Consider the following 26,575-nt stretch of genomic DNA (forward strand, 5'->3'; position numbering starts at 1 on the left):
CACCAGAAAAACTTCGTGCGCAGCGCCCGCCACCACTTGCACTTGCGCGCCGTAACGTCTCTGCACTGGCTCTACCTTTAGAAAAGATATGTTCCCAGGCGGCACCACGAGGAGGTTGCAGAGTCCGAATTTCGCCGCCCAAGCTCAGGGGAGAGAAGTGTAGCTAGTAGTTGGCGAACATATTTACCTGTTACCAGCCTCAGCTCATAGCTTTTTAAGTGACGGCTGCCCCGATGATGAGGGTTATCGAGACCCGTGACCAGCTAGAATGGCTTCGTATAGGCAACAGCCAATATAGTAAGGGTTGGGGCGTTGCTTTGTCTTTGGTCAAGCATATCCATCGGTGCTGGAAATACCACTGCTGTTACAATTTGGACGAGTAAAATTGTGTTGATGACGCGTCACCATATGAATAGCCAGACTTGAAGTCTTGGCTGTCTCTCGTCAAAACATCCCAAGGTGATGAGAATTACAAGGTAATCAGCTCGCAGGTCCGGCAGGCATAAGATTACTACCACGGCAGGCTGTATATAAGCCGGAAATAGCTGGTAGTAGTTTGCTGCACCTACTTATGCTTTGAACCAAGGCAACACGCACTGGTTACTGGCGTTCTTTTGGCGGATCAGGTGTCTCAGTGCAGGATAGATAGCGAAGAGGGAGTTGGAGGTCTCAGCGGTGTGTCTCAAGCCTCGCCATCGATTATTACCGGACAGCGCGACAGCCAAGCACCACCCGCAAGGGTGGTTTGTGTGTGAGTGTGGCATGTTGTGTAACCTCATCCATTCCCTCCGGCGGGTTCCTCCCAGTCCTTTGGTAGGGTAGTGGAAAGTTGCTTATTTTGGCCGATCTTTTGTTCTCGCCGAAAGTAGCGAGCAGGCCGTCTTCACTTGGTCTCCATCGCCGAACCTTCCCACTTCGTCATATTAAAACACACACATTCTCATCTATAGTCCCTCGTTCTGCAGGAGTGACTAAGTCGCCATTTGACTGGTTGAAAAGTTAGCTCGCGGAGCTGGATCCGATAGGTCTAATGCTGTAAGACATGATGCCTCCGAAATAGGCGCGTTCAACCAAGCGAGAAAAGAGACTCTTTCGTCTTGAGTTCTGTCCAGTTACGCACGACATGTTGACTTCTTCTGTTCAGCTACGTTGCCGCTTGAACAGGGAGGAAGAGACAACAAATCGACCAATGAAGTCAATGCCAGAGCCTCGTTTTCATCTTACATCGCAGGTGGCCCATTTTCGCTCGATAACTCGGGCTCGCATTGGTGCATCTTATCAATACGAGGATTTCCAAATGTTCTCGTTTGGTCTTCATAAAACCTCGCCTCTCACCCGTAGCTTTCAACAAGCGTTTTATTCTTTACGCCTTCACTCGCTCCCCAACACACCCGAGACTCAGCCCACATCGTCACCAACGTACCGATATAGCCTTCGGACCCTCTTCAGTAGAAAGCCCCAGATTTTACTAGTCAATGTCAACGTTCATTACCCCGAAATATGTCGAGCTCGGCACATGATTACTACGATTACCATGAGAAAAGCAGCCTTTCGAGTCCCTCATGGTGGGATACGGTCTTGAATTCAAATGAAGCTGTCCAGGGAGATCGTCAGGAACAAGGGGCATCGTGTAGTCCATCCAGCTATGCCAGCGGTGGCAACGGTCTTGGCGATTACTTTACACACACCGAAATCATCCACTGCCACCCACAGGAGCCAACGCTAGACCTCAACATCAAACAAGCCACCAAAGCCCAACTTGAATGGTTTCTGACTGCCCATTGGGGCCAAAATGATTGGCTACCCATTCGATGGCAAGATTCCTCGAGTACATGCAGGACAGTTCTGGCTCAGTTGGCACTGTCAACCAAACTATGGCTGCGTCACCAACCGCTCATACCATTGCCTTGGCTTTGGTATGAACATTCGGATCAGAATTTGTGCGGTGCTTTTGTACGTGCCATCCATCAACGCAAACCTGGGACGGTTCCTCTGCTCACAGCCGACAATGCGAAACGTGCTGTCCAGCTTTTGAGGTCCCAGTTTTGGCACAAGACGAAGATCAATCCATCTGAAAAACGCCACCTGGAGGACCAGGAGGGTTCCGGCCGCACATATACCATGGCAAGTACAGCCACTGATGGCTGCACGTATGACTAGTCTATGTGGTGCCAAGAAAACTGTGATACATATTGATGATGGTTGGTGGTAAAAGGTCACGGTGGCGACATTGTTCGTTCAGATCAAGTCTAAGCAGACGGTCCCAAATACCTAGGAGATGAAACTGAATCGTAACCTTTTATTTGGTCAGCAATGGAATACTTATAACATCTCCCAAGTCCTCAGGTTGAGAGTGAGCTCTGTTCTAGTGTGTCTTTAAACTGAGGACTTTGCTGTTCTTCTGATCCCTTTTCTTTTTGCCGCCTTCAAGATTGATCTTAGGTTGTGGACAATCTTCGATATTTAGACTCCAATTTCAAGAGCTTTTCGATCCAGGCGGATAGGGCGATGAAGATGACAATAGAAGAGACCATGACCTGAACGATGAGCATGACAGGGGCCGGCATAATGGATTTTAGTCAATAGAACCTCATCCTTTGGATAACAGTAACAGCAAAGCCCCTGTTTCAAAGCAAGTCTGCAACGTCTTTTCCACCCGCCTCCATCAGGTAGACATCCCGTTCGTGTTCCTCCACAACGAATCTGCCTTCCTTGATCTTGAGAAGATAATTTATCACTCTCTCGATCCATTCCCGGGCCACCTTTCCCCATTTAACCATGTCGTTCGCATTCATTCTAGGGCCATTCAGCTGGGATCTCAAGATTTCGAGAAAACCACGATAGTTTTCGGGGGCGGTGAAATCATTGTAGGAGGTGGCCGCGTAGAGATCGTCGGTGAGACCTGCGGCTTCAGCTCGTGGGCCATACTTGCGTCGCATGTGTCGAGCCCACCTGGCGTTCTCAAGATCCTCGCATAATTCGACAGATGACGACCTGCCGATGCGCTTTCCAATATGCGCAGAAAGTGCGGCGTCGCTGATGCGTTGGTTGGTGGGAATGCAGCGCCATTTCTGGATGAACTGGCGGGAAATTGTGTCCATGTTACCTGCCGTTGTTAGATATGTGTTGCTCTTGAGGATCGTTTCATGCAGGCGGACGGGAATACCTTTCCGGCGATCGCTTCAACTCTTAGTTTGCTCGGCCTTTCTAAGCGGAGGATGCTTTTGTAGGTGAATTTTCTGCAATATCTTCGGCAGATATGGGCACATCCTGTCGTTGGTTGAATGATCCAGGTTAGTTCTTTTCAACATCGCCGAATAAACGGAGATAGAATACGCAGTCTTACCGGCTCCTCCAAGTTTCACCCATCCAACCAGTATACCACTGATTTTCTCGCTTGTTCGCTTTTTTCAGATATTTTTCATTGATTAGTATTAACAAGACGCAGTTCAGAGAGCAGCACGGCCTGGGCTTGGAAGCAGGTCCAGCAACACCGCACCCGGCCCTCTTTTTCCTTTGGGCAGGACCAGATTCCCCCACCACCTTCCTGACGCTCTGAAAAGTCCGCAAGGGGGCCTCCTACGTCTTGGGAAAGCTAGCAACACTGCTGAAAATTGTTTGACATCTGTTTCACATCTTACTAATGCGAAGTGTTGTTTTCAATGAGCATCCTCGCATTTGCTCCGGCGCAAATACGCCTTTCTGTTCCGATTTCCAACATGGCCGACAAGATTCCCTAAACCGGCGAGGTCACCTTCTCTGCCATCATCCTCGCGAAGGCCAAACAATGAGAATTCCAGCAGTCCGCTACGAAAAGAATAATTCCCCCGTCCGAATCTATCTCAATTTCTGCGACTCGTTGAACCTACGCGAGTTCACAATCAACGTATGTCCTGATCGGCAGCAGATATCGGCAGAATTTGCAATGACAGGCATGCAGGAAATTGAGGCACGAAAGAATTAGTTCCAACCTACGAGAGAGGCAATCGAAAGAGTCCGGGTTGCGAAGGTGGACGGATCGTCAGTCGGGGAGAAAAGCCAACAAGGAGATCCAGCTCTGCAGCTCCAACTAAGAACATCGCTGTCGCCAAGTCCGATACCACCCCAAGCCGCGTCTTGCGCTCCGAGCACACCCTGGAACGCATAGAAGCTGCTACTGCCATGCCACAAGCGCCTCATCGTGGCTTCTCAACAACTATCGACAGATCTACACGGTCGCCCGACGTCAGCAAGAAACCAAAGGCCACGAAGGCCGGGTTGGATGCCGCCGTGCATGTTCTCCGAAATGGAAAGATCATTGGTCTGCATCCTACAGTTTCTAAGCGACAATGCCTTCGTACACGCCACGGGCCTTCCGAACTCGAATCCGTCATTAACGAGACCACAAAGATTCGAGCGGAAGGTAAAGGGGAAGGAGGCCCGCCGAACATCCACAGCAAACCGTCGTCCTTGGCTAGTCACAGGCCCAAGCGCATTGAAGAGCGTGGATGGACATGAGTTGCTGAGTGGCGACAAAGGGTTCGAGAGGACACGGTCCAAAGTACGTTTGAAGTATCAGAGATTTGCTTCGTGATATGTTAAGATAAGCACATGCTGGCCCATGACCGGAAATCCATCGTGATAGAGCAGAGCTTAACCATCTAAACCGTGATGACTTCCATTCCACCCCATTCCAGAGCCCGAAAAGTGCTTGTATCTTTCATTCCTGCCACATCAATACCGATTCTAGCAGACCAATCAATGGCCTCTAGTTCCGCCAGAGTTTTCTGTCCGTGAGTTTGTTTGAATGCTCCACGGAAGATGAGAAAGACGCGAGCAACCGTGTCAGGTCGGGGCTCGATCTCCAAATGAGCAACCTTCTGGAAGTCTGATTGGGGCACGAAGTCGAACGCAATATCTTGACCCCTGTCGCGGATTTTCATGAACTTGGGCAACCAGTACACAATTAACTCGGTGCGCATGGCTGGTGTCAATGTCAGGGTCTGCAGGACCTTCTCGAGGTAAGGCAGAAAGTCGTCGAAAGACAAGATGAGCGCGGTTGGTCCCTTAAAGCAAAGGAGAGGGCGCTGAGGGTTGAAAGGAAAGTTGAATAAAAGTTCCGGAGCGATGCTATCGCCTGCGACGGCCTTGGCTTCCCAAAGGAGGTAGCTGCACTCCAAGTTCGGCCCTGAAGCTTCCAAAGTCTCGAGCGTGCCATCCGGGCTTACAGAGACTTGCCACTTGGCGCTGGATTTGCCAGAAAGGATGGTGGGCTCGACGATTGGATAGAGAATAGAGAATTCCCAGTGCTTTGTGAGGGTGACGTCTACGGTGACGGCGGAGAGCTTTGCCGGAGACATGAGGTAAATGGCAGGCTTGGCCCCCCGATATGCCAGAACGAAATGAATCAAGTCGTTGTTCTTGACTGAGTAGGAGGCCAAAGTCCGAACAACCGTCATTTGCTTTCCCTGAAAGATGAGTCGTTGGCCTCCGGGAGGCACGCCCTCACTTTCATAGAGTAGATTTTTGAGCTCCGCAACCGAAGCTGAGGCTTTGGTGTCTATCGTGATGGTCTCGCCAGTCACTAAAGAATCTACGTAAGCTTGCGACGAACCAAGACATCGGGTGGGGAAGGAAGACATAGTTACATGTTTTGACGTGAACGACGAAGCTTGAGGTCGGCTGAGAGGCTTTCCCAGTCTTCGTCCGCTTTCTCTTTGGCTCGGGGTCCGCAGTAGTCTGTGAGTGCAACTTGGAGAAGAAAAGGATGCTTTTGTCGGGGATGGCGTGGTAGGCAGTAGGATCAAGCTCGACCTCTTCGTCCAGGAAGGGTTGAATGAACTGTGCACAAGCAAGTCGGCATCTCCTAGATTGAACTCCGTACGCGCCTTCTGGATGAGCGACTCATACGAGTTGGGAAGTCCGATGAGGCGGCGGCGATGATCAAAAACGATGATGACCACAGACATGGCGAGGCTTGCTGGTCAGCGTAGTCGTGGAAGAATATGCGTCAGAGGCTGCAATGAGAGATCCAGACTGTTGACGAGAAGGAGGACGGTGGTGAGGAAGGACACTTGCGATGGGGAGATCCAAATTGATGGAAGCCCTTTTGGAGATGATTGCCCAAAGAGGAGACTTCAGTTCGGTAGAAGTTGAACCAAGCCTGAAGTTGAGGAGGTTCTGTGTTGGGGAAGGAACGGTGAAAATAAAGCTGACTGTCGGCCAAGGTTTAAGGCAGGAAGGCCCCACACAGACCCGAGTACTTTCTGGAAGTGGCCACCTGCCCATTCTGCTGAGTATGGTCATGGAATCCTGAGTAGAGGCAATCATCACAATAGAGACGACGACGGCAAAGACAAGGATAGTAAGCACCATGTTCACATTTCGTCTTCAGCTACGTTCTTTGACAGCGAGATTGTCATTCAACGCACCTTGGTCATATGCTGACGGGAAGCGCGAATGATCAATATTCCAGGGAGACCAGAATATGGGTAACCATCAAGATTCCGTTCTATTGCCCAGAGAACCTTTCGATACGATATAATAGCACAGCGAAGCAGAGATCCCGACCCATCCCTGAAATTAGACGCTCGCTGCCAATAAACCAAGTACAAAAGTTCCAAAAGTTTGATGCTTCGTGTCATCGCTGTCTCCCCAAAAGATATCCTTCATACATCTGGGCGATTCATGATCCAAACTATCCGTCCGAATGGTTCGCCGGGTCTTGATCAATCGTCGAGGCTGACCATGCTCGTGGTTGTAGGATCAACGTCGCAGCCAGAAAACAACTCCTGCAGCAGCCTTTTGCCGCGTTCAATGAGCAAGTCGTTTACCGGGCCATTCCGAACCAGGAATGTCACAGCGGCATAGTCGCGGCTCGAGGTAGTCGTGATCTTCTCGTTTCGGTGAATGGCTGGAATTTGCAGGCGGACTTGGGTTGCTGCAGTAGGTCTGAATGGACTAGTCGTTGCTGTTGGGCGATCGAATGCGGAGGATCGGGGGCGTATCTGGGCGGTGGTCTGACGCGAAGATGTAGTATTGTAACGGTCTGTCTGGGACTGGATACTGGCAACCTCGTCATCATCGACATCGAGCGCAACTACCGAGTCGTCTGACGAGGAGTTGGGTAAGTCGTTGTCATTGTTGGTGGAAGCGTATGATCCGTCAGAGCTATCTGAATTCGAAGATCACGTCAGCCGTTGTTGCCCAGAAAAGATGTGAACAGGCGTACCGCCGTCAGTAGAATGATAGCGAGCAGCTGTCTTACTCTTCCGCACAGGACGAAACACTCGAGCGGGAGTTCGAGGAGCCGGCGCAGGACGCGCATGGGGTGTCGATCGGTGAGGCTTTCCAGGTTTAGGAACCTTCTTGGCCCGGAGCCTGACCTTCTTGCCCGGGTCGTGGGGCTGGATTTTGCCATGTTGCTTCTGGCGAGACATCGTGTGAGCCAAGCGCGACTAATCAGGTGCGAGTGGGTTTCTTTGGGAAGGAGCAAAGCGTTGAGCCAATTGAGGTTCAGAAGAAGTAGTAGTGATATCCGACGTCCAGTCGAGTTCTGTGCGTTTGAGCGACAAGTCGGGAAGTTGCCAGACGGGGGCAACGATAGAGAGAGAAAGAACGAGTTACCTGACTGGGAAGGTGCCTGCCTTCGAGAATGGGGGAAAGAGCGGGCTCTCTTCGTCAACGTTCTCAGCCGCTCCTTCTTTGTGCTTCTGGTGCCGAGTTCCCTGCCACACGTGTTCCAGGTAACCACCCAAGTGTCAACATGAAGATACAATGCTCTTTCTCGAACGAGGCCGAGTGTTCCTAGTGGCGTTGAGATCCGTTTTAATCCAGCCAGCGACTGGTTTCGTTCGCCATTCTTGGTTGCCTTCTCCAGTGTCTAATTCTCCAGTCGCTTGTATTCCGTCTCCGATTCTTCATCTGTCATTGTTCACTTGGCCACACTATTATTTAGTTTCATGTGAAACTATCACGCGACATCAAACTGTGAAAGAGATGACAATAGGTCGATTGCGGTGCGCAGTTCCTTTGTATAATGGCGTTATGCTGAACTGTGCATTACAACTGCTATTAATCCTGGACAGCAAATCTCTGGATTTCCGCTGTATAACAACAAACCACTTTGCTGTGTTGAAATACGTATCGAAACCGTTTCCTGAAAGAGCTTCATCGTTGATGTTTGTCTCATCATAGTCTGGTTCTCGAGTCTTCCGTCTTTTCCCAGCGCTCCGCTGTTTCCAATGGCCGAGTCATGAGCGGTCTTCGCTGTTGTCGTCATCTTCATCGTCATCGTCACCGTCGTCATCGTCCTCCTCCTCCTCGCCGTCGTCGACTCTCAGCCTGAGTTGTTCTTCCTCTGTAATTTAGAGTCTCCGCCGGCCGTGGCTCGTTGTCCACGGTGGCCCTGGCGGGTCGTCAGTATCTGTCTCCGCCCGGACCTCGGCGATAGGTCTCGGAGTCCGGAATGTGGGAGGCCTTCTACAGACGGAACCGGTAATTTCTGAGACCCGATCGGAGTCGCGAAAATCATTGCTTGCTCGTAGAAGCCCCATGAGCCTCTACTCCTTTTCATTGTGATATGGCACCTTTGTGCATCGAACCGATTTAGGTGGGCAAAAACTTCTGCGAGTCGCTCTCCTGTTCAGAGAAGCTCTGAGGGAAGGCAGCAATGCCGGCTACAATGGCGATTGCCATGAAGCAGAGACTGATGAAGACCCAGATAAGGCCCCAGCATCGAGATGAACCGCCGTATCGCTGGGCAAAAACGCTTGCATCCGAGCTGTTTACTTTTCGCATGATGAGGTCGTCACAGATATCCCAAGCAGAGTAAAGAGCGGACATTACTCCGAGGAAGAGCTGCTGCCGCGTTAGCTTTTGGGAAGTTTGGTCTGGGTCGGGCACTACCCACAACAACGAATCTTAAAGCTTGGGCATGAGAAATGAACCATGCAGCAACAAGCAGCCCGACAGCGAGAAGAACCGTCAGAATAGTGAGCCAGTCTCGTTTTCCCCACCAAAGTGTGAGTAGGAAACAGACTCCGAGGACCATGGACGCGATCTTGGATGCGTTGATGTTGAAGCCGCAAAAGATGAGCAGACCTCCGATGAGCGACGAACCGAGATAACCAGCCGGCAAAGTAATAGCTTGAACACCTCTGAATGAAAATAGTCAGCGGACCGTTCGAATGAAGAAAGCAGCGTGTCCGTTCAGGCCCCGCCGTCGATTCAGGTCATGGTTGATCGTAGTTTCAGCAACAACAGCATAAATTACATCGCCAGCATCGCAAAATTCATGAGAAATGAAATAAAACGAACCCCTTCATCAATGTGGCTCCCCCTCTGATATTTTTGTCAGTAAAACAATGTTTTCATGATGAAGCTTTTGATGATACCTACTCATTAGGATCCAGTGTGATTGATACAACACGACCGCCGGTACAACACGCGGTGATGGCGTGGCCAAACTCGTGAAACGCTACCGTGAGCATCTTAAAAGGCCAAAGAATATTTCGAAGATACGGAACGTTCCAAAGAATGGCGATGGCGACGACGTATGCTGCGATAACACCAAGGGTGACACCCTGAGTTGAGTTGACACTCAAGTCACGGCGAGCCAATGCATGATGGGTCGCGCGCGCGACTTCTGGCGCAGCGAATATGGCTGCCCTTTTCCATACCATATTAGCGACATTACTGGCGCGAGCAAGCGTTTGTCGCGCCGTCGTTGGGTTGACTGGCGCCATGATTCGGCGGATTGGTGAGAAAGCGAGCGTAGGTGTGTGCGCGAGAACGAGTGTTGTAGCGACCGAGTAGCAGCGGTTGGCAGGCCAAGTGCTGAATGAGAGCAAACAGGAAAAAAGACAGGTCGTCAGCAAGTTCTTCTGGAGGGACCGAATGACTTTTAAAACAAGCGATCGTCAAAGCAATGCACACGCAAAAATACGTAAACAAGCATTACGCGGCGGACGCGGGCTGGGCTGAGGCTGGGCTGCATTCCCCCCCCGTAATCAGCCCCTGTTTCTCCCCGGGCCCCTTTTTTTTCCTTGCTGGCGACCAGAGTGCGCTGCACTGACGCTGCTGTCGCCTTACGAAGAAAAGGTTTGGCAGATGAACGGCCCCACCCCGGCGTCCGGCACTGGCCTGCACTGCCACCATGCGACATGAGCCGACGCTGTGCTGAGTGGCTGGGGCTGCCCACGGCGGCGGCGTTGGCCGGCTTGGGTCTTGGGGATCGGGTGAACTTGCCGGCTATTTTTAGGGAAGGCTTGGCCCAGCGTGACGAAGCTTTGAGAAGTGGCTAGTGAGTGCTGCGGCTGGTGCTGTGGCTTGCCCGATGCATACGCCAATGACATAAGCAATGATTAGATAAGTCCAGTGTCTTGATCTGTGCGCAGCAACGGACGAGGGGACGTGCACCTGCCTCATGCAGTTGGGCGTTTTAGCTTCCAGAGTTTCCCAACGGAAACCTGACGTCTCTCTGCTACTCCCCTTACCCAACGTGTTGAGTAAGGTAAGGTCACGTCCTCACACCTCAATTACCTAAACCGAGTACATCCTCAAGAGACGAAGTAGTATGGCTAGTCAAGTACCTTTACCGAGGCCGGGCCGCGGGACGCGGGACGACCAATGGCCCGTCACCCAGCACCCAAGCTCCCGAAGCTCCCAGCTATTCATCCGCTCCGTCATTTGGATCAGTCGCTGAAATCACTTATTTCTGAATCGTCGTCGCAAGTGAGCCATTGAACTCATACATAACCCAAACCCTTTACTATTTAACACCCATTCGGCCTCTGTCTCCAACATGGCCGCCGCGATAGACAGCTCTACCACGCCGCTCAGCCAGCAATATGACACCCCGCTCGGCTTGGCTCACTCCACAATGCAGGCCTTGAAGGACAGGATCAAGCTGCACTATGATCTTGCGAGTGATTATTATCTGAGCCTCTGGTACGCTTTCCTCCGTGCGAAACTATTCTGAAGGATGTGCTTGGTATTGGCCTGGGATGCAGAATACCTGGCAATTGGAGAGTTCATCCTCTCGTCCGAACACAAGTCCGCTCCACAGCCCGACACCCGGGTGGCATAGCAGCTTTCCTTAGCGACTCTAGGAAGCAACACATGACTTTCAAGTTGAACACTATCTAACATTGCCTGTTTGCAGGGGCGAGCACATCCACCACGGCTACTGGGAGAACGATTCTCAGACCAAAGAGGAAGCTCAGGTCAACCTCATCCAGCTGCTCCTCAGAATCTCCAAAGTAGGCGACAACAGCACAGTTCTGGATGTCGGGTGCGGAATCGGCGGCACATCCCGATACCTTGCCTCGACGTTGGGGTGCACCGTGACCGGCATCACCATCTCGACCAAGCAAGTCGAGATCGCAAACCGACTCACCAAGGCTGAGGCGGCAAAAGACCAAGAAAAGAACGAGGTGGAGTCCGACGTCGATGGCTTCATCAAGCTTGGTCGAGGCAAGGTGCGCTTCATCGAGCTTGACGCAGAGAAGATGGGTGACTTTTTTGCTGGGCAGGGGGGCTCATTCGACGCCGTCTGGATCAGTGAGGCTCTCAGCCATTTCCCCAACAAGGCGCTTTTCTTCGAGAACACTTTTAAAGTTCTGAGACCTGGCGGCAAACTGGCGTTGGCGGACTGGTTCAAGGCCGAGAACCTGATCGAGACAGATTTCAACAATGACATCAAGCCAATTGAGGGTGAGGACGTGCCCTACACACACAGCTCTTGGTCCGATTCAAGCTAACCAAATTCTCACAGACGGCATGCTACTCCCACCCATGTGCACGCAGCAGGGATATGTCGACCTGGCGAAGAAAGGCGGACTCAATCTACTTGATGGGCCCAAAGACATTAGCAAAGACGTCGCAAGAACCTGGTAAAGACCCGCCCGTGTTACACTTTGGCTTGTGGTCGCTAACATATGCTTCAGGGATATTACGTGGTCTCTCATCCAGAACCCCTCTCTGTGGGCTTTCGCCTTCAGCCAGGGCCGCGACGGCATCGCCTTTCTGCAATCATTCCGCGCGATGAGGCGAGGTTACGCGAACGGGACCTTCCAGTACGCTGTGATCTCCTTCGAGAAAACCGGTGGAAACTGAGATGGCGGGTGTGAAATACGGCGCCGAACTGAATTTTCGGATGCTTGCTTCGTATGGAACCACTATATGCGTTCACGACAGATGATTGAATTGAGAAGCACCTTGGATCAGACTTGCCCAAACATGTTTGTTCTCTCAGTTTCGATGATCAGCTGACTAGAAATGATCTGCGGTGATCAGCCTGTATTTTTTATGTGGTTCATCATCAGACAGCCAGGTCTTCAGCCTCTACATTCGTGCGATGCGTTACTCAGCGAGGTGGCGTCAGAAGAACTGACTTTTCGAATAAGAAAGATTACGTATCCTATCTGAACCATGCTTCAAAGGACAGGAAGGTAAATGCGGTCTCAGACGTAGTTCAAATGTACCAAGCGCCTCGTGTGCGAGCATAGGTAACGTAGACACCGTTAGGCATACTACAGAGACTGCTTTGATACAATTCTCTTAGCCACGTTCTATCGTGATACCAGGCACTAGCCTTGTTCAAAGTGAGCTGCAAATAGCCGCAGCTGACTTTTGGTTAGCTCTTCGGGTACCCAAATCAAGAGACCAGCTGATTTTCCTATGCCTGCGCGGCTATATTTGCTGTGAAGTAGAAGTCATAATAATAACACCAGCAGCGGCAACGACAATAACAGCAACAACGATGACACCAGCAACAAAGATACATGTGGTAATAGCGACAACGAGGACGACGGCAGCGGCGGCGATGACGACGACGACGAGGGAATGTTGAGCTACGAGATGTTTGGCTAGGAAATGTTCGGACGGGATATTTTCGGCCGGGAACTGCTAGGCCAGAGGAAGCTCATTTTGGGAATGTTTAGACAGGGAATGGTTAGTCTAAGATGGTCTCGCTGATGATAGGTTTATTAACGATATATTTAATGATAAATGAGACGATAAGAATACAAATAGATCTCATAATGATAAGTGTAGCATTTGGAGATTCCAGTATATCGAGAGATTTCTCAAGGCATGCCAAGCTGGGTTGTCACGTGTTCGCCTCCATCAAGTCTATGACTTTCGCAGGACACCCGCACGACAATATCTTTCAGTCGCAGAGCATCGACAGTTCCAGCCGCGATGTCGTGAATCGAGAACAGGGCTAGTGCCACGACGACTTACATGAACCTGTTACTGAACCGCAACCAATAGGACGACACCTGGTCTTCAATAGGATGAAAAAGCGCGGATGGTATTGCTTGTTTCCTTTCCAAAGTCCCGCCAAGTTATCAAACCAATACCATACTAGCTTGATTTAGCAGCTCTGCCAGGCAAAGGAAAGCGCCTCTGTCACAGGCGACGTTGAGGAAACGCGCTCCCTACCAAACACCACTCTACCGCCTTCCTGCGCGATGATCCGGAAAATAACATTCAGAATGCCCACATAACCATTGCTACCAACGCAAGGCGACGATGACCCTAGGCGCTGAGCGATAGCTACATTCCGAACAACAGCGCTGGACCCCGAGGACGTGCTCGTCTGCTTCGTTACCTTGAAAACCGATATATCAGAATCTTGAGAGAGATTATCCCAGCATGCGATGATAACACGACTTACCGTATCAGACGCTGTCTCGCTCCAGTATGCCGTCGTGTAAAAGTCAACCTTGGAGTTGGGGCTCAAGTAGAGCCCGCCGCGGACGACAACGTCCTGCAGCACCAGCGACTTCCCGGACTCACCCTGGTCGACGAGCAAGTGAACCTGGCAGCTCGTCATCTGGCCAGCCGCAAGAGACTCGCCAAAGTCGGGCAGCGTGATCGTCAGGTCGCTGAGGTCGCCGGACCATGTCACTCGGGCATCTTGGGGACAGCCAGGGCCGCTGTGCGTGAGGGATCTGATTCGGGCAGCGGAGGCAGCGGCAGCTGCCAAAGATAGGAGTAGCGGAAGTAGGATCATCTTTAGCATTGTTGCTGGAAGGCTCGATGTCGACGGGTGTGTCGCTAGAGGCAACTTACGATGTGCGCAAGTCGATGGGGGGAAGGCAGCTCCTCTTATACATCCACGGAGCTTATGATGGCACGAATCATAGTCTCGGGAGGCAGCCAAATCTGGGTCGCTATGGCTGCGGTCTTCCAGCAAGGAAGAGGGTCTGGACCGTTTAATATGGTGGTAGCTGGCGAGGTGGTGTTGGTTAATTGGGCAGATATATCCAGCAAATTACCCCGGCAGCGACGAACCAAATTTGCCTTCCAGCTTTTAATCTACAGAGGTCGTAGTCAGTGTTCTGGACCTTGATTGACTGGCTCTTTCTGGACTTCAATCTGGATCCCATGGTTTAGCCGCCGCCACGTATCTGAATGGAGATCATCCGGAGACATGGTCGACACACAACAGCAGGTATCGCCCTGCGTCGGATGAAGATGCTCCTGATTGAAGTAAATACACAACATTCGCTTGCGACACACCCGTTGTGTTATGAGAACAATGATGGCTGCCGGTAGAGACAACTACGCATATGTACGGTTTGAAGTGGTTTGAATTCCAAATAATCATCTATGCGACAGGATGGCTCGTTTGACACGTCTCCAGCCGCCTACCTCTACAATGCTGTGTACCGCAGATGCTGCACCAAACTCCCAACGATGCTAATGTTATCATGTGTGGACTTCAAAGACCAAAGCCTAAACCGAGCTCCCTTTATGATGCAACCGCCCATGCAATGCCTCTTCAATGACTACGATGGCTAGTCCCAGCTCATCCAATTGGACCGCAAAACATCGTCTTCATCTTTCGTATGATTGGCCGCTGGATTGGCAAGTTCATTTCCCTTCTCCGTCTTATTTTCCTCGTCCGAGGAGCTCACCCTCCCGTCTACGAGTCAATCCCAAAGTCCTCCCACAGAATCGTTCACCGCGATGACTTCACGGCTGCTAATCTCGGGCAAGTCTTTGCCTTCCTTGAGGGCTGGGTCTATTTCACCGGACCCTTCGCGGAGCCAGTGACTATCGCTGTATGGCTCTGGGTCCGACATTTCGGTATGAGACTCGACATCCCCGTCGGAGGAATGCAAGTCTGATGTTTCTAGCTCGGTGTGGGATGTCGCCTCGCCTCTCGACCCCGGAGCGAGAGGGTCTACGTCATTGGCTGGTGTCATGGCCAAGCTGGCGCTGTGTGCCAATGACCCCTCTGAGTGTCGTGACCGGTGCAAAGGAGGCGTCACGGGTTTTCCAAAGTCAAATTCGACGGCCTCAAGATAAGCCGGGTTTATGGGACTAGTCTGAGGTCCCCGTGCCAAAGAAACATTGAAATGGCTCTTAGCTGCTCTCTTGAGACGAGGCTTGCGAACAAGGACAGGTGACGTGCTTCCGTGACCGTGTCTTGCCCGCATTTCTAGACGCTCCTCTTCCTCTGTCTCTTCATCAGTGAGCACGTTCTCCATCAAGCGTCGGTGGTGAGCCATGAGCTGTACACTGCTGCCCGAGCATCGGCGCTGACGGTTCTTGACGATCTCTGTATCCAGAGTAAGGGCTGGGGTTCCGGATGGTGCAATCTTCGCACCCCCTGTCGACTTCGGCCACGGTGGCGGCAAGACAATGCCAGTGGTGAGTCGACGCAAGTCGACTTGGCTGTCAGAGAACACAACACGAGCGCGTAGACGATGAACAGCTCGATCCAGTGCGAGTTCGATGGCGCAGCGGTCACGAATCCGACTTAGTTTCGGCCACGTTGCGCGTTCGCCCATCAAGCAAGCCCGTAACATGAAATCGGGGCTTGGGTTGCTAAGGATCTTTGGTATGTCGTGGATACTGATTTCCGGTAGAATGTTGATGTCGCCAGAATATTTCTGGCTGAGAATACTCTTAAGCTTCGTGACTAGTGTTGGAAAGACGCCAATCTCGGCCAGAAAGTGCAGGCGATGCAACGCTTCATCCTTGGCCAGAGCCGTCAGAGTGTATACCCAATCAAGCTCCTGTTTGCTGGGCGAGAGACTGGTTCTACGCGCTGAGGTATCATCAGGGTCGAGTTGGTCATCACGCGCCAAGAAGGGCACGACATGCGGGTTGACTTGCGAGACGATGAAATGATTCACATTGAACATTTCCGCAAGCCTCGTCATGGGTAGGTCGTTGTCGACGGAGCCATCAATCCATCTCTGTGGCGTCGGATTCCAGGGCATATGCTCGCCGGTATCAGGATTCTTGACTAGCAACGGAGCCGCGCTGAAGACCAATGGCACCGAGCAAGAAGCGGCCACCGCCGACCAAATCATGACGTTGGGAGCGGTGATGTAGTTGAGTAAGCGAGGTAGTTCGTACATGGACTCGGTGGATACGCAAATATTGAGGACTCGCCGTGTGCGGTTGTAAGCTTCTTGGAACGTGAGGTCTCCCACCAAACCGCGCATCACACGAGTCAAGTGCTTGATGTCGGACCAACTCCCCTCGGTGAGCAATCGTCGCATATGGTCAAAGACTCCATCAGGGTTCTCCTCGGCATCGAAGACGGCAAGGTCACCGTACGGGAATTCCCTAACAAGACGAGGAATCTCCTCGTCGGTTCGGGTGCAGATGACGGCAGACACGATGGAGCCAGCTGAGGCACCCGATATGATGCGCGGCAGCAGCTTGACCTCGAAGAGCGCCTTTAAAACACCTATATGGGACATACCCAGGGTTCCTCCGCCGCTCAACAGCAACGCGCTTCGGCCAAAGCTTTGGCGAGCGAACAGGACGCTCTCCAAGATGTCTCTCTGGCCCATGCCCTCGGGTAACGCGTATTGGCTCTTTTCAACGAGAGCGTCAATGGTCTGGATGGCCGAGTCGACATAGCGCTCGATGAGATTCTTGGTGCCGACGTAGGAGTGTCTGTATAGATCAACATTCCCCATGCCACCGAGGTCTCTGCACAATGCTGTGCGAACGAGGTGCATCATGGCTCGTGTATCGCAATTTGTTCGGGCATCGTCGAGCTCTTTCAGTCGTGCCTCGATCAACTCGGGGTAGTAGTCGCCATCGTAGGGGTCCACCTTCCACACGTCGTTCTCTTCGAGTATATCAAGTTCCTCGGCGGCTTCCTGCCATTCTTTGCGAGATTCGGCCTAGACAAGAGGGTTAGTAAGGGCAGGGCCTCTTGGTGTTTCCGCAGTGGTCGCGTCGGCAGTACTTGCATTCTTCATGCGGAGAGACAATATCTGCTTCCTCTCTTCCTGTTTCCTCTTGTTCTCCCGCTCGAGCTCGGACAGACCATCCCGCAAGGACAGAACAAGGTTGTTGGCGCCTCTGATGGCGCGGGATATGGAATCGATGGCGGCATTTCGGGGCGGCGACTGCGGCTGTTTCTTAATCGACGAGGACCTGCCGGTTTTGAGCGAGGCTGTAGGGCCTGATGATGAGGATTTGACCCTTATGGCCGGGAGAGGGTGCACGGGGTTGATGAGAACGTCGTTCATGGTAACGGGGAAAGCAAGTCGACGAGAGGAGAGGGATTCGGTTGGGCTAGAAGGAGCTTCGAGAAAGACAAAAGCTGGCGGACGAAAGGCAGCCCTGTTGCCGTCCGTATCGCATCACAGCCTGGCAGCGTATCGGTGCAGCGGGCTTCTGACATGTGCTTTAGAGCGGTTGTTTGGAGCGGGGCGGTCAGAGCATGCCCGCGTCGGTGTAATGTCGCGACGGCGTGCGGCTTGGTGTGCCTTGGAGTTGGGGGAGGTGACGGAAGAAGAGCCGACGGTGGAGGAGGGGACGCAAATAGATGGGGTCGGTCTGCGGTGTGGTTGGCGTAAAGAAGGACAGACGGGTAGGAGGTGTCGTCAGGGCGTCCAAGACGTGTCGGTGATGCAGTTCTAGGAAGGAGGTAGCGAACAAGAGAGTGTTTTGGCGTGTCGAGTCGAAGGGACAGTCAGATCATGTCAGAACAGACTAGACATGGGAAGGACGCAGATCTCTGGGGAGCAGATGACCGGACAAACGGGTACAGAGTACGACGGGGTGTACTTGGAGCGAAGGTTGGGGCGGGATTGCGGAGCAAATCAGCCTGCCCTATGAGGGAGAGAGCGTCGGCCGAGAAGGGGAAAGGAAGAACAGGCGGGCGCAAAAGGCGGACGATGGTTGGCAGAGGAGCGGAGGCGGTTGGAGCAGAGGGGACGAGATGAAGCGACGGACTCGACGGACGGGATTCGCAGTGCGGCGGACGAGAGACGGCGGTACGAGGGAACACCGAGAGAGATGTGTGAGAGAGAGAGAGAGAGAAAGACAGAGGTTCGAAGGGAGAAAGATGTTGCGTAGGTCGTCAATTCTGTAAATACTGTAGGACTTCTGTTCAGCGGCGGAGGGCCAGAGGAGGAGAAGATGAAGACGGGCTCGAAGAATATCGTCAGCGAGAGACGGAAATGTTGGTGGAGAGCGAAGGCCAAGGAAGGACAGCGACGATGGGGTATGGTGATGACACCTGCAGGGGCCCCCAGACGGGGACTGTGACCGCCAGAGAGTTGGTGGGTGGGTGGGTGGGTGGGTGGATGGAATGTGAATCCGGTGCAATGCAAGATACAACAGTGGGGCCGTCCAGTCCACCCCAAGCGTCTTCCCCCACAGAAACCTCCACGAAATCCTCCACAGGGACCCCGAATGCGCTGAGTCCCCCTCGATGCGGGTGGATGTGGTAGCGCGGGTGAACTGTATCTGCCCTTGGTAAGTTACCTAGGTACCTTAAGGTACCTTATTGAACACGCGATCGTCGCGGAAAGTACGCAGGCGACCTGGAAAGCGAGCATCTAACGTAAAGGCACAGGAGCAGCAGAAAGGCAGGCATCAGGAGGAACAGACATCAAGGTACGTACAACGTGTGCAGGGCAGACATGGGCTTTTTCGATTCCTGTTTTCCATTCCGCGGAGGCACAACGGAAAGACTTAGGTTCGCTGTGTGTTGGCCAGAGGCGGGGTACGTAGCGATCAGGACCCCACGTGCCAGTGTCACCGTGTCACAGCAGACGTAATGGGCAACTCGACAGCAACCGATTGGCCCTTTTCTCGTCAATTACCTACCTTAAGGCACCTTACCTTACCTCACCCAACACATACACAAGCATAAGCACCGCGCTGATCTACCAGTCTGGACACTGGACCGAACCTGCCAGAGGACGAAGGGCGAATAGGAGGCGGGGGAAAGGGGAGCCCCAACCAGGCCAGATGACCCCCCCAGATTCTGGGAATCCTGGGGCAGCAACGCAGCTCTGCGTCCTCCGCTTCGAGAGGGGGGGCTGAGACCATCTTACAGCGAGCGCAATGCATCGTTGCCATTAACCGTTGTCCAATCAATGTCTGCCGCACCACACCCACCCACCTAGACACACCAACGACTTTGGAGAAGACGGGGAAGACTTCACATTCATTCTCTCACCCACCACCTACCACCCACACGAATTCACTCACACTCCGCCCCAACCGTCCCGCCGGGGAGCCACATGACGCCGTGTCTTGGACAAGTGCTATATCTCAGCCGGTTATGAACCGCTGGAGAACTTGCTGAGACAGCTTCAGTTGTCATCCCCACTGCTGCACTCTCTGAAAATAGACTACATCTTGATGCTGCTCGTCCTAAAGCTCGACCACCAACAGGCAGCCAGGCGGCCAACCAACCGTCTCACCGTCTCGGATGTCACAAGCCAGGATAGGGCCGTTCGGCGAACTCTCCGCTCTCCATCCAATCTTCCACTTTTTACCTAATCTTGAGCATCAGCTCAGTCGGTCACCTGCCTCTTCCCATTTTGGAGGTCAATACCTACACATACTATGCGCAAGTTGCGAGCGTCGGTCTGTCTGGCTACCACTGGACGTCTTTGTCGTTGCGGAGACCGCGCTTCCAACGGCCTGCCTGTCACACCCCTTTCAACCTTTGCCCGCCGTTGTTTGAAGTCTCCAAAGCCCATCCGCTAGGCTCAGGTCTCGACCAGCTCCAACGCGACCAACTACGTCTGGATGGCTGCAACTTAAGCTTGACTTCCCTGCCTCATGAATCAGACGCTCATAAAATGCCCACTGGAGTGTCTCATGCAATTCATTCTCTAACTACTGATCCTTGGGTGACTTTTTTTCCTGGGCCCTGATTAACCTACAGTGTGTAATCCTGCTTGCGGGCGCACGTTATTTCCCTGCCACCAAGCCCCATCGAAAAATCTAGATCCGGAATTATCCCCAAGCATGGTGCTCCCGTCTCCGTTTCCTCTTGCTTCTCCTCAATGCCAGCGGCGCCTGACTCGGCTTGACGAGTGTTGCACGCCTAAGTACCGTGTCATCGAACAGAGTGTTCACTAGACTCTGGAGCACGTTACAATATTGTACGTCATTATTATCCTTTCCCGACTCTAATCCGTAACCTTTTCCGACCTGAATGCTCTCTAACGCCGATCTTGTCTTCGGTGGCAGCTCCGGTGTCTTCGGCAGCGTGCACATCAGCAGATTCTCAGACTCATCTTGCTTGACTCGGACCGTATCGTGCATTATGAGCCAACAGCGCCCCCCCAAGGCACGCCTGTTGATGTGTCCACGCTCTCCTGCTGTACGAGGAGAGCAGCGAACTCGGCGACCTTGTCACGAAGGACTGACGCTACCTTTCCCTCTGTCCAAAAGTGGCCCGCCGTCGCGACTTCTTCGCCATGAAATCGTGAGCGTTCAACGCTCTCTAATCTTTCTACCCAGTTTCTAAGCTTGGCCACGGGCACGAAACCGTCTTTGTCGCCGAACAATGCCAGCGTCTGGTTTTCTACCAACTTGGTTTCGCTCAGCTGCCGGTGGTCAGAAGTATAAGTTGGCGCCCCCTGCTCCCGGGATCTTGTCGAAGCTTTCGCAAACAGTCCTCGTCCTGCAGACGTGGGAAGAAACGACATCGTCGCCAGGTGAGTGATCACTCCTTGCAGTGGGGACACGAGCAGGTACGCCGGTCGCACCTGCGTCAAACCCCCAACCTTATCTAACACGAGAGGGGTATTCTGCTGCTCGGAGGCAGCAACTGGGGCGGCGTCCTCTTTTTCCTCGGGAACAACGTCGCCGCCCCTGTGGTGGAGGTGATGGTGGTGTCGTTTTGTTTTGGCTAGCAGCTCGTTCACACCTCGTCGGATCTTGTCCTCCGCATCCATGGAAAACGACCTCCTCGAATCGTGGCTTTTGCGCTGGGTATCCTCATCCCCGCCGACCCGCATGCCTAGATATTTCTTACGTGGCGACGTAGACTGGGCCGCCCTGGCGCTGGCCAAGATGACATTCTGCTGTTCAGCCAGATGCTGGGCTCGTAGTCGTATATCGGCGGCCGCCGAACCGACAGCAGGTGCCTTGAACTGTGCAAGAATATTTGCAATTGGCGGTATCTGTGTCGTAATCATCGCGCCGTACGAGTAACCGCCGAGGAGGAGAACCGGCTGATCCGATGTAGACGACCCTGGCGGCGCATCCGGGGGCGAAGGGGCTCGGGCTGTTGACGGCGACCGTGATATGCGAGGACCGAACGGATCGAGGAAGTGCATGTAGTAGACCATAAACCCGATAAACGACATGTAGTCGCTGCGTTCCGGCTTCGCCGTCCATGAAGTGCGCCCTGCCGAGCCCGAGGCACCTCTGTTCCGAGATTCTGTCAGCAACACTTTGTTTTCCTCAAAGGTCTCCCAAAAACCAGTGCGGCATCTCTGACCTGAAATTGAAGGTTCCAACCAGAAACCCGTGGCGTAGCAGAGTGCCCGCGACGATGTCAACAATCGGGTCGTCGTAGCATCCTCCCAAAGGCGCGTACGGATGGGCCATGATCGCAGCGTGCCGTCTCCATGGTGACGTATTCGAGGCGGAAGGGCTCAAAGCTTGGCAATGGTAGACTCGGCAGTCGAGAACAGTGTCGTCATGGAGGCTGGGGAGCGTGAAGCTCAATGTTGGTTCGGGAAGCATCTTCTGATCTTCATACTGAAAACATTGCTTGAATCGTCGGCGACGCGGTGGGGGTAGCACAGTAGGCTCCAACAGTCTGGGTTTTGGCAGAGGGTTCGCAGTCAGAATTCGATCAATCGGGACTGCCGGGCGGAGGAGCGTAAGGGTTGTGGTCAAATGGTGGAGGGAGGGACGAAAGACGTGGGTAGGTCCTCCAGACGGGATGGAATGTTCTTGTGATCAGGTCCCTGCGCCCAATGATTGACGCACGAGAGGGCCCTGCGAATATTCACCGACGGGGAGGGACGGGATGGCGGGAAGCGTGGGACGTTGGGCAGGCACAGCAGCCCCTCGCATGCAAGGCGAGCAAGCAAGCTTCGTGGTGGCGTAGGAGCGCAGGGGCTGGAGCACCAGGATCTTCACAGCGATTACGTACCTGGCACTCTGCGCCCCTCCATGTAACCTCACCTTGGCCCGGTTCAGCTCACCGACAATGACCGACGAAAATGCCCCACTAGAGCAAGCTATCGGAGCTCACCTCGAGATTGAACGGGAACATGATGTGACCCCGGGCAAGGTTGCGGTCGCAGAGGACCCAGAAGTTTATGGTAGCTTGCCCATACGTCATCTTCTCCTCTGCAAAAAGCTAAGAACAGATGCCCATCTTTGAACAACAACGGCATGTTAACAAGCTCATAAAGCGACAAAGCGATTGACACAGCAGCTGTGCTGTCTTTTGGAGTGCAGCAGCAGAAATGATCAAATAGCATAGCGATTCAACTCCAGTTGACATAAAAAGTTCATTCGTGGTATCGACTTATCCTGTTACAACTTTTTCTTATTGGCCTCGGCCTCAGCACTTTCTCGCCTCCTCTTTCTCCACGCCTTAATCTCGTTCAAGAGACCCATGACCAACGGGACGCCCACCGGCCCGAGGAGTGGCAGATAAACGGCAATCTTGTGCTCGTCCGGGAAGTAAAGCTGCCCGACCATACTTTTCTCAAAAAAGGCTCGTTCCGCCTCAGCCTCGGCAATTCTGGCGTGCTCAAGACCTTCAGGGCCACCCAAGCTGGCACAGGCACGCTCCAGATGATGCATTGTCTTGGCCACTCCGTCAGCCACATTCCGTGGGATTGAAATGGATGGCAGAGCTAGCGACAGCCGAGCCAAGGATCCCAGTGTCGACGACGCTCGCAGCAGCAGATCTGCCGAGCGGATGCGGGTGAGCGTTGAAAGTCGCAGCGGAAGGGAACCCGACTGGGGCGTTCCTAGGAGAGATAACAAGTGGCCCGCAAATGTCAGCATCGGCTGCTTGAGTGTAGCTGCCGATACATGTGACGTCGTTGACGGCAGTGACAACAGATAGACTGTTCCCCACTGCGGGATCAGCCAGGACTGGGATGTTTCGGATCCTGAATCCAATCCAATGGTCTGGTTCCCGACGAACAAGAGAAAGTTCACCGTCGGGGCACCGCCGATGGATGGTGATAGGGGCCATTCGGCGGCGTTGATAAAGGAGGCAAGGTCGTCCTTGCTGAGAACCTGGGACTGCGCGCCCGGCGTAGCATACAATTGAACCTGGGTGTCGATTGTAAAATTGTGAATGGGACTGAGGACGTCTAGCATGGGCTTCATGTAGTCCCGGATTGCCGCCTCTACATCCCATGTGTTCGGCACAGATCCGCTCGTGAATAGGGAGAAGCTGAGGTGATAGGTTGGAGAGTATCGAAGTGAGCGGGTTGTGCGCTTAGCGAGTGACTCTGCGGCCTCCGGTGATACGCCCTGTGGCTTCGCATCGGTAGCTCCTGATGCGGCCAGCAGAAGATACGAAATGATAGCTTGCTCTTCGGCATATGTGGATCGTAGTTCACTTGCAATGTACGAGGCAAGGGCGGACGAGGACGACGTCGGGGATGGTATGGAATTCGAGGGGTATGTAATATCGAGAATTGGAGAGTGTGGGTTCAGAGACGCCGTGGTCGACTCGCCGGGACTGAGACGTATTGTCAGGGCGACTTGAGAGTCGTATTCGGAACCCGAGATATGGCTATCGCGAGGGGCAAGTTGCAGGCGAAGATGGTGGCCTGAGAAGTCGTTGAGATCGTCGAGGGCATGCTGGGTGAGACGAAGCAGGTTCTGTGCTTCCTGCTCCTGAAGCTTGTTTGCTTGCACAGAGATTTGCAAGGGAAAGACGGGGCGACAGGCCTAACATCAAGATTGTCAGCCATGTTTCAACGTCGTGATGCGACCTCGGAGCGTTCATATGTGCCCTACCTTTCCATCTGCCCAGTCGGCCATGCCAGAGAGGGGCAAATTTGCACGATAAATGGTCGTAGTCATCCACCATATTGGCAGTCCCAGAAACAACACAATTGCCCAAAAGGAGAGAATGACGAGAGAGCGGCGGCTGACATCGGAGGGCTTCTCAGGGGGCGGAGCCTTACGGGAATCGGGATACGGTGGCGGGACGGCCGTGGTCTTCTCAGCAGCGTCAGGAGCCGCGCTCCCTACATCGTCGTGAACCGGCATTTTGGCAGCATTAGCCACTTGTGGCGACGATGAGGGTAAGCTGCGTGGTGCTCAACAGCTGCGCGAGAGAGGAAGTGGTGATGTGGCCGGCGTGCGGACGTCAGCGACACAACGCGACGCAATGAGACGTGGTTATTCAGGTACGGAGGTAGGTACATGGAATTGAGAGCTGCCCACCCACCCATTGATGGTGCCTTACATAATTAGGTTGGCGCTAGACACGTTACTCCCCCGCAGCCGTTGGTCCTGATCACATGCAGATAAGGCAAAGCATTATCGGATAACGATAAGCTGGAAGAGGCAAGAGCAGTACGGAGCAATCAACAGCAGCACAGCCACAACGTTAAGTTGTCGCCTCCCGCCTAGGTACTGCATCACATCAAATGTCACTGCTGCACCGTCAAGGCAAACCCGGAACTTGACAAGTCGGTTCACTTCGGCTGCCTTGGTTTGTCGTCTTAGACGAGGCATCCTGGGCAGCGGATAAACCGACAACGACGAAACAACCTTCGAGAAGGGCACGCTGTCCCTGCATATCCTGCCACAAGCGGCACGATGCGAACGACATGGAAGTGCAGGATCCGTATCCGTACATATCGGAAATTACTTACCGCGATACATTGTCTCTTCCTCATCAGTTGCATCTGATCTCTACAAGCCAGGAGAGGTTGCAAACCACCAGAAGAATTGGCGCGCAAGGGGATACGGGGCGTTACGCACGCAACGAAAGAGCACATCTTTATCTCGTCCTACAAATACGCACTGCCGGCAGTTACGCGAACTCCGTCGGCGCACCGGAGTCCGTGACCCGGTTCCTCTCCACCCTGATATTCAGGAGCAAGCGGAATCGGCCGTCGCTTCTGTGTCGCCGATCCCCCCGACTTGAGTGACCTGACCGTCAGCCGAGGAGCGCTGCCCCAAACCGTCCCTCCAATCTGCCGTAATCGCTGCCATTTTCTGGAAGGTCGGCATCGCGCAAGTTCGGAAGGGTGGTTACTCAATCGGGAAAGCGTTGCATCTTCAAGATTCCGGGCGTGTAATTTAGGTCTGATGCAATGCTCACCAGCGTCGGTGTCGATCTTTGTCGCCGCGCTTGTCAATCCCACGACACAGATGGATGAATGGTCCTCGGCTACACATTGTATCGTTCGAGTCAAGACTTCGCGTCAACGATGGGCTAGGGATGGATGCCTAAACACCTTTCTTCTGCTCGTCCTTCATCCATCCTCGGGCCATTTCGAGGGATGAGCAGACGCAACACCACACATACCACACATACATACCGCAGTACACACTTTCACACACACGAGGTCCCTGTCGCATCGGGCCGCTCGCCGTTGCTGAAATAAGCAACATCCCTCCAGGAGTTGCGAGACGTTGGCCAGGCTGTTGATGTGCCACAGCTACGACTAGCTAGCTGCGTTGGATAGTGGGACAACAGCCACACCGTGGACCGTGAACAATGGAAGGACCAGAACGACCCAAGAAAAGAAGGCCAACCAAACACCTCGGCAACTCGTCTGGTTTCCAAAGTTCATCGGAAACACCAAAGGCGCAGGACTATGTGACGCGTTGCGGTCCGTACCTTCACCGCACAGAGAGAAAGAGAGAGAGAAAGCGAGCGGGACGTTCGTTTCCAGCAGAACCAGTCGTCTGGACGTTCAAGACATGGGGCAAGGCTTCTTGACAGGGACAGGGGCAGGGAAGGATCAGGAACAAGGTCCAACCCCCGCTGGCGAGCAGCGAATCGCAACTCGCAAACACGTCCATCGCAAGGGAAACTCCTGCGACTCGTTACCCACCCATCCCGAATCGAACACGCAGCTAAAACCAGCCCAGCGCTGGCGCACTCGCAAAGCGCACGAGCTTCGCCAGATGCCGAGGCTCCCGCCTCCAATCGCCCGCTCTTAAGCCCAGTTTGGCATGCCAAGCCCAGCAGCGCAGCGCAACGCAGCACGACGCCTCGCATCGCATAGCATCGCGGAGCGAGCATCGATTATGAACTGCCGCTGCTAGTGCTGCCACTGCTGCCACAAGGGACCTTGGCGGGCACCTTGTACTCACTCTATCGACGAGTGACGGTGAGGAGAGGAGAGAGAGA

The 26,575-nt window shown here is 53.3% G+C and overlaps 6 protein-coding genes across 6 annotated transcripts; 1 reads left to right on the plus strand and 5 right to left on the minus strand.

The window, feature by feature from the left end:
- Positions 1–4,640: 4,640 nt before the first annotated feature.
- COL26b_012634 (uncharacterized protein) lies at positions 4,641–5,948 on the minus strand (the record flags this gene model as incomplete). The annotated part of the gene is made up of 2 exons (XM_053185273.1): positions 4,641–5,563; positions 5,822–5,948. 2 exons carry the CDS (start codon positions 5,946–5,948, stop codon positions 4,641–4,643), a joined length of 1,050 nt encoding a protein of 349 aa, XP_053030761.1.
- Positions 5,949–6,707: 759 nt separating this feature from the next.
- Positions 6,708–7,418, minus strand: COL26b_012635 (uncharacterized protein; the record flags this gene model as incomplete). Its single annotated transcript, XM_053185274.1, has 2 exons — positions 6,708–7,153; positions 7,247–7,418. The coding sequence occupies 2 exons, from the start codon at positions 7,416–7,418 to the stop codon at positions 6,708–6,710; spliced, it is 618 nt and encodes a 205-aa protein (XP_053030762.1).
- A 3,365-nt stretch (positions 7,419–10,783) lies between these two features.
- Positions 10,784–12,096, plus strand: COL26b_012636 (uncharacterized protein; the record flags this gene model as incomplete). Its single annotated transcript, XM_053185275.1, has 4 exons — positions 10,784–10,929; positions 11,144–11,694; positions 11,756–11,873; positions 11,928–12,096. The coding sequence occupies 4 exons, from the start codon at positions 10,784–10,786 to the stop codon at positions 12,094–12,096; spliced, it is 984 nt and encodes a 327-aa protein (XP_053030763.1).
- A 1,425-nt stretch (positions 12,097–13,521) lies between these two features.
- COL26b_012637 (uncharacterized protein) lies at positions 13,522–14,008 on the minus strand (the record flags this gene model as incomplete). The annotated part of the gene is made up of 2 exons (XM_053185276.1): positions 13,522–13,539; positions 13,661–14,008. 2 exons carry the CDS (start codon positions 14,006–14,008, stop codon positions 13,522–13,524), a joined length of 366 nt encoding a protein of 121 aa, XP_053030764.1.
- A 913-nt stretch (positions 14,009–14,921) lies between these two features.
- Positions 14,922–17,492, minus strand: COL26b_012638 (uncharacterized protein; the record flags this gene model as incomplete). Its single annotated transcript, XM_053185277.1, has 2 exons — positions 14,922–17,125; positions 17,207–17,492. The coding sequence occupies 2 exons, from the start codon at positions 17,490–17,492 to the stop codon at positions 14,922–14,924; spliced, it is 2,490 nt and encodes an 829-aa protein (XP_053030765.1).
- A 5,278-nt stretch (positions 17,493–22,770) lies between these two features.
- On the minus strand, positions 22,771–24,474 carry COL26b_012639 (uncharacterized protein; the record flags this gene model as incomplete). Its single annotated transcript, XM_053185278.1, has 2 exons — positions 22,771–24,150; positions 24,220–24,474. 2 exons carry the CDS (start codon positions 24,472–24,474, stop codon positions 22,771–22,773), a joined length of 1,635 nt encoding a protein of 544 aa, XP_053030766.1.
- Between the last annotated feature and the right edge of the window lie 2,101 nt (positions 24,475–26,575).

The sequence above is a fragment of the Colletotrichum chrysophilum genome (assembly GCF_026319265.1).
Source record: "Colletotrichum chrysophilum strain AFK26 chromosome Unknown scaffold_184, whole genome shotgun sequence".
In the NCBI taxonomy this organism is placed as follows: Eukaryota; Fungi; Ascomycota; class Sordariomycetes; order Glomerellales; family Glomerellaceae; genus Colletotrichum; species Colletotrichum chrysophilum.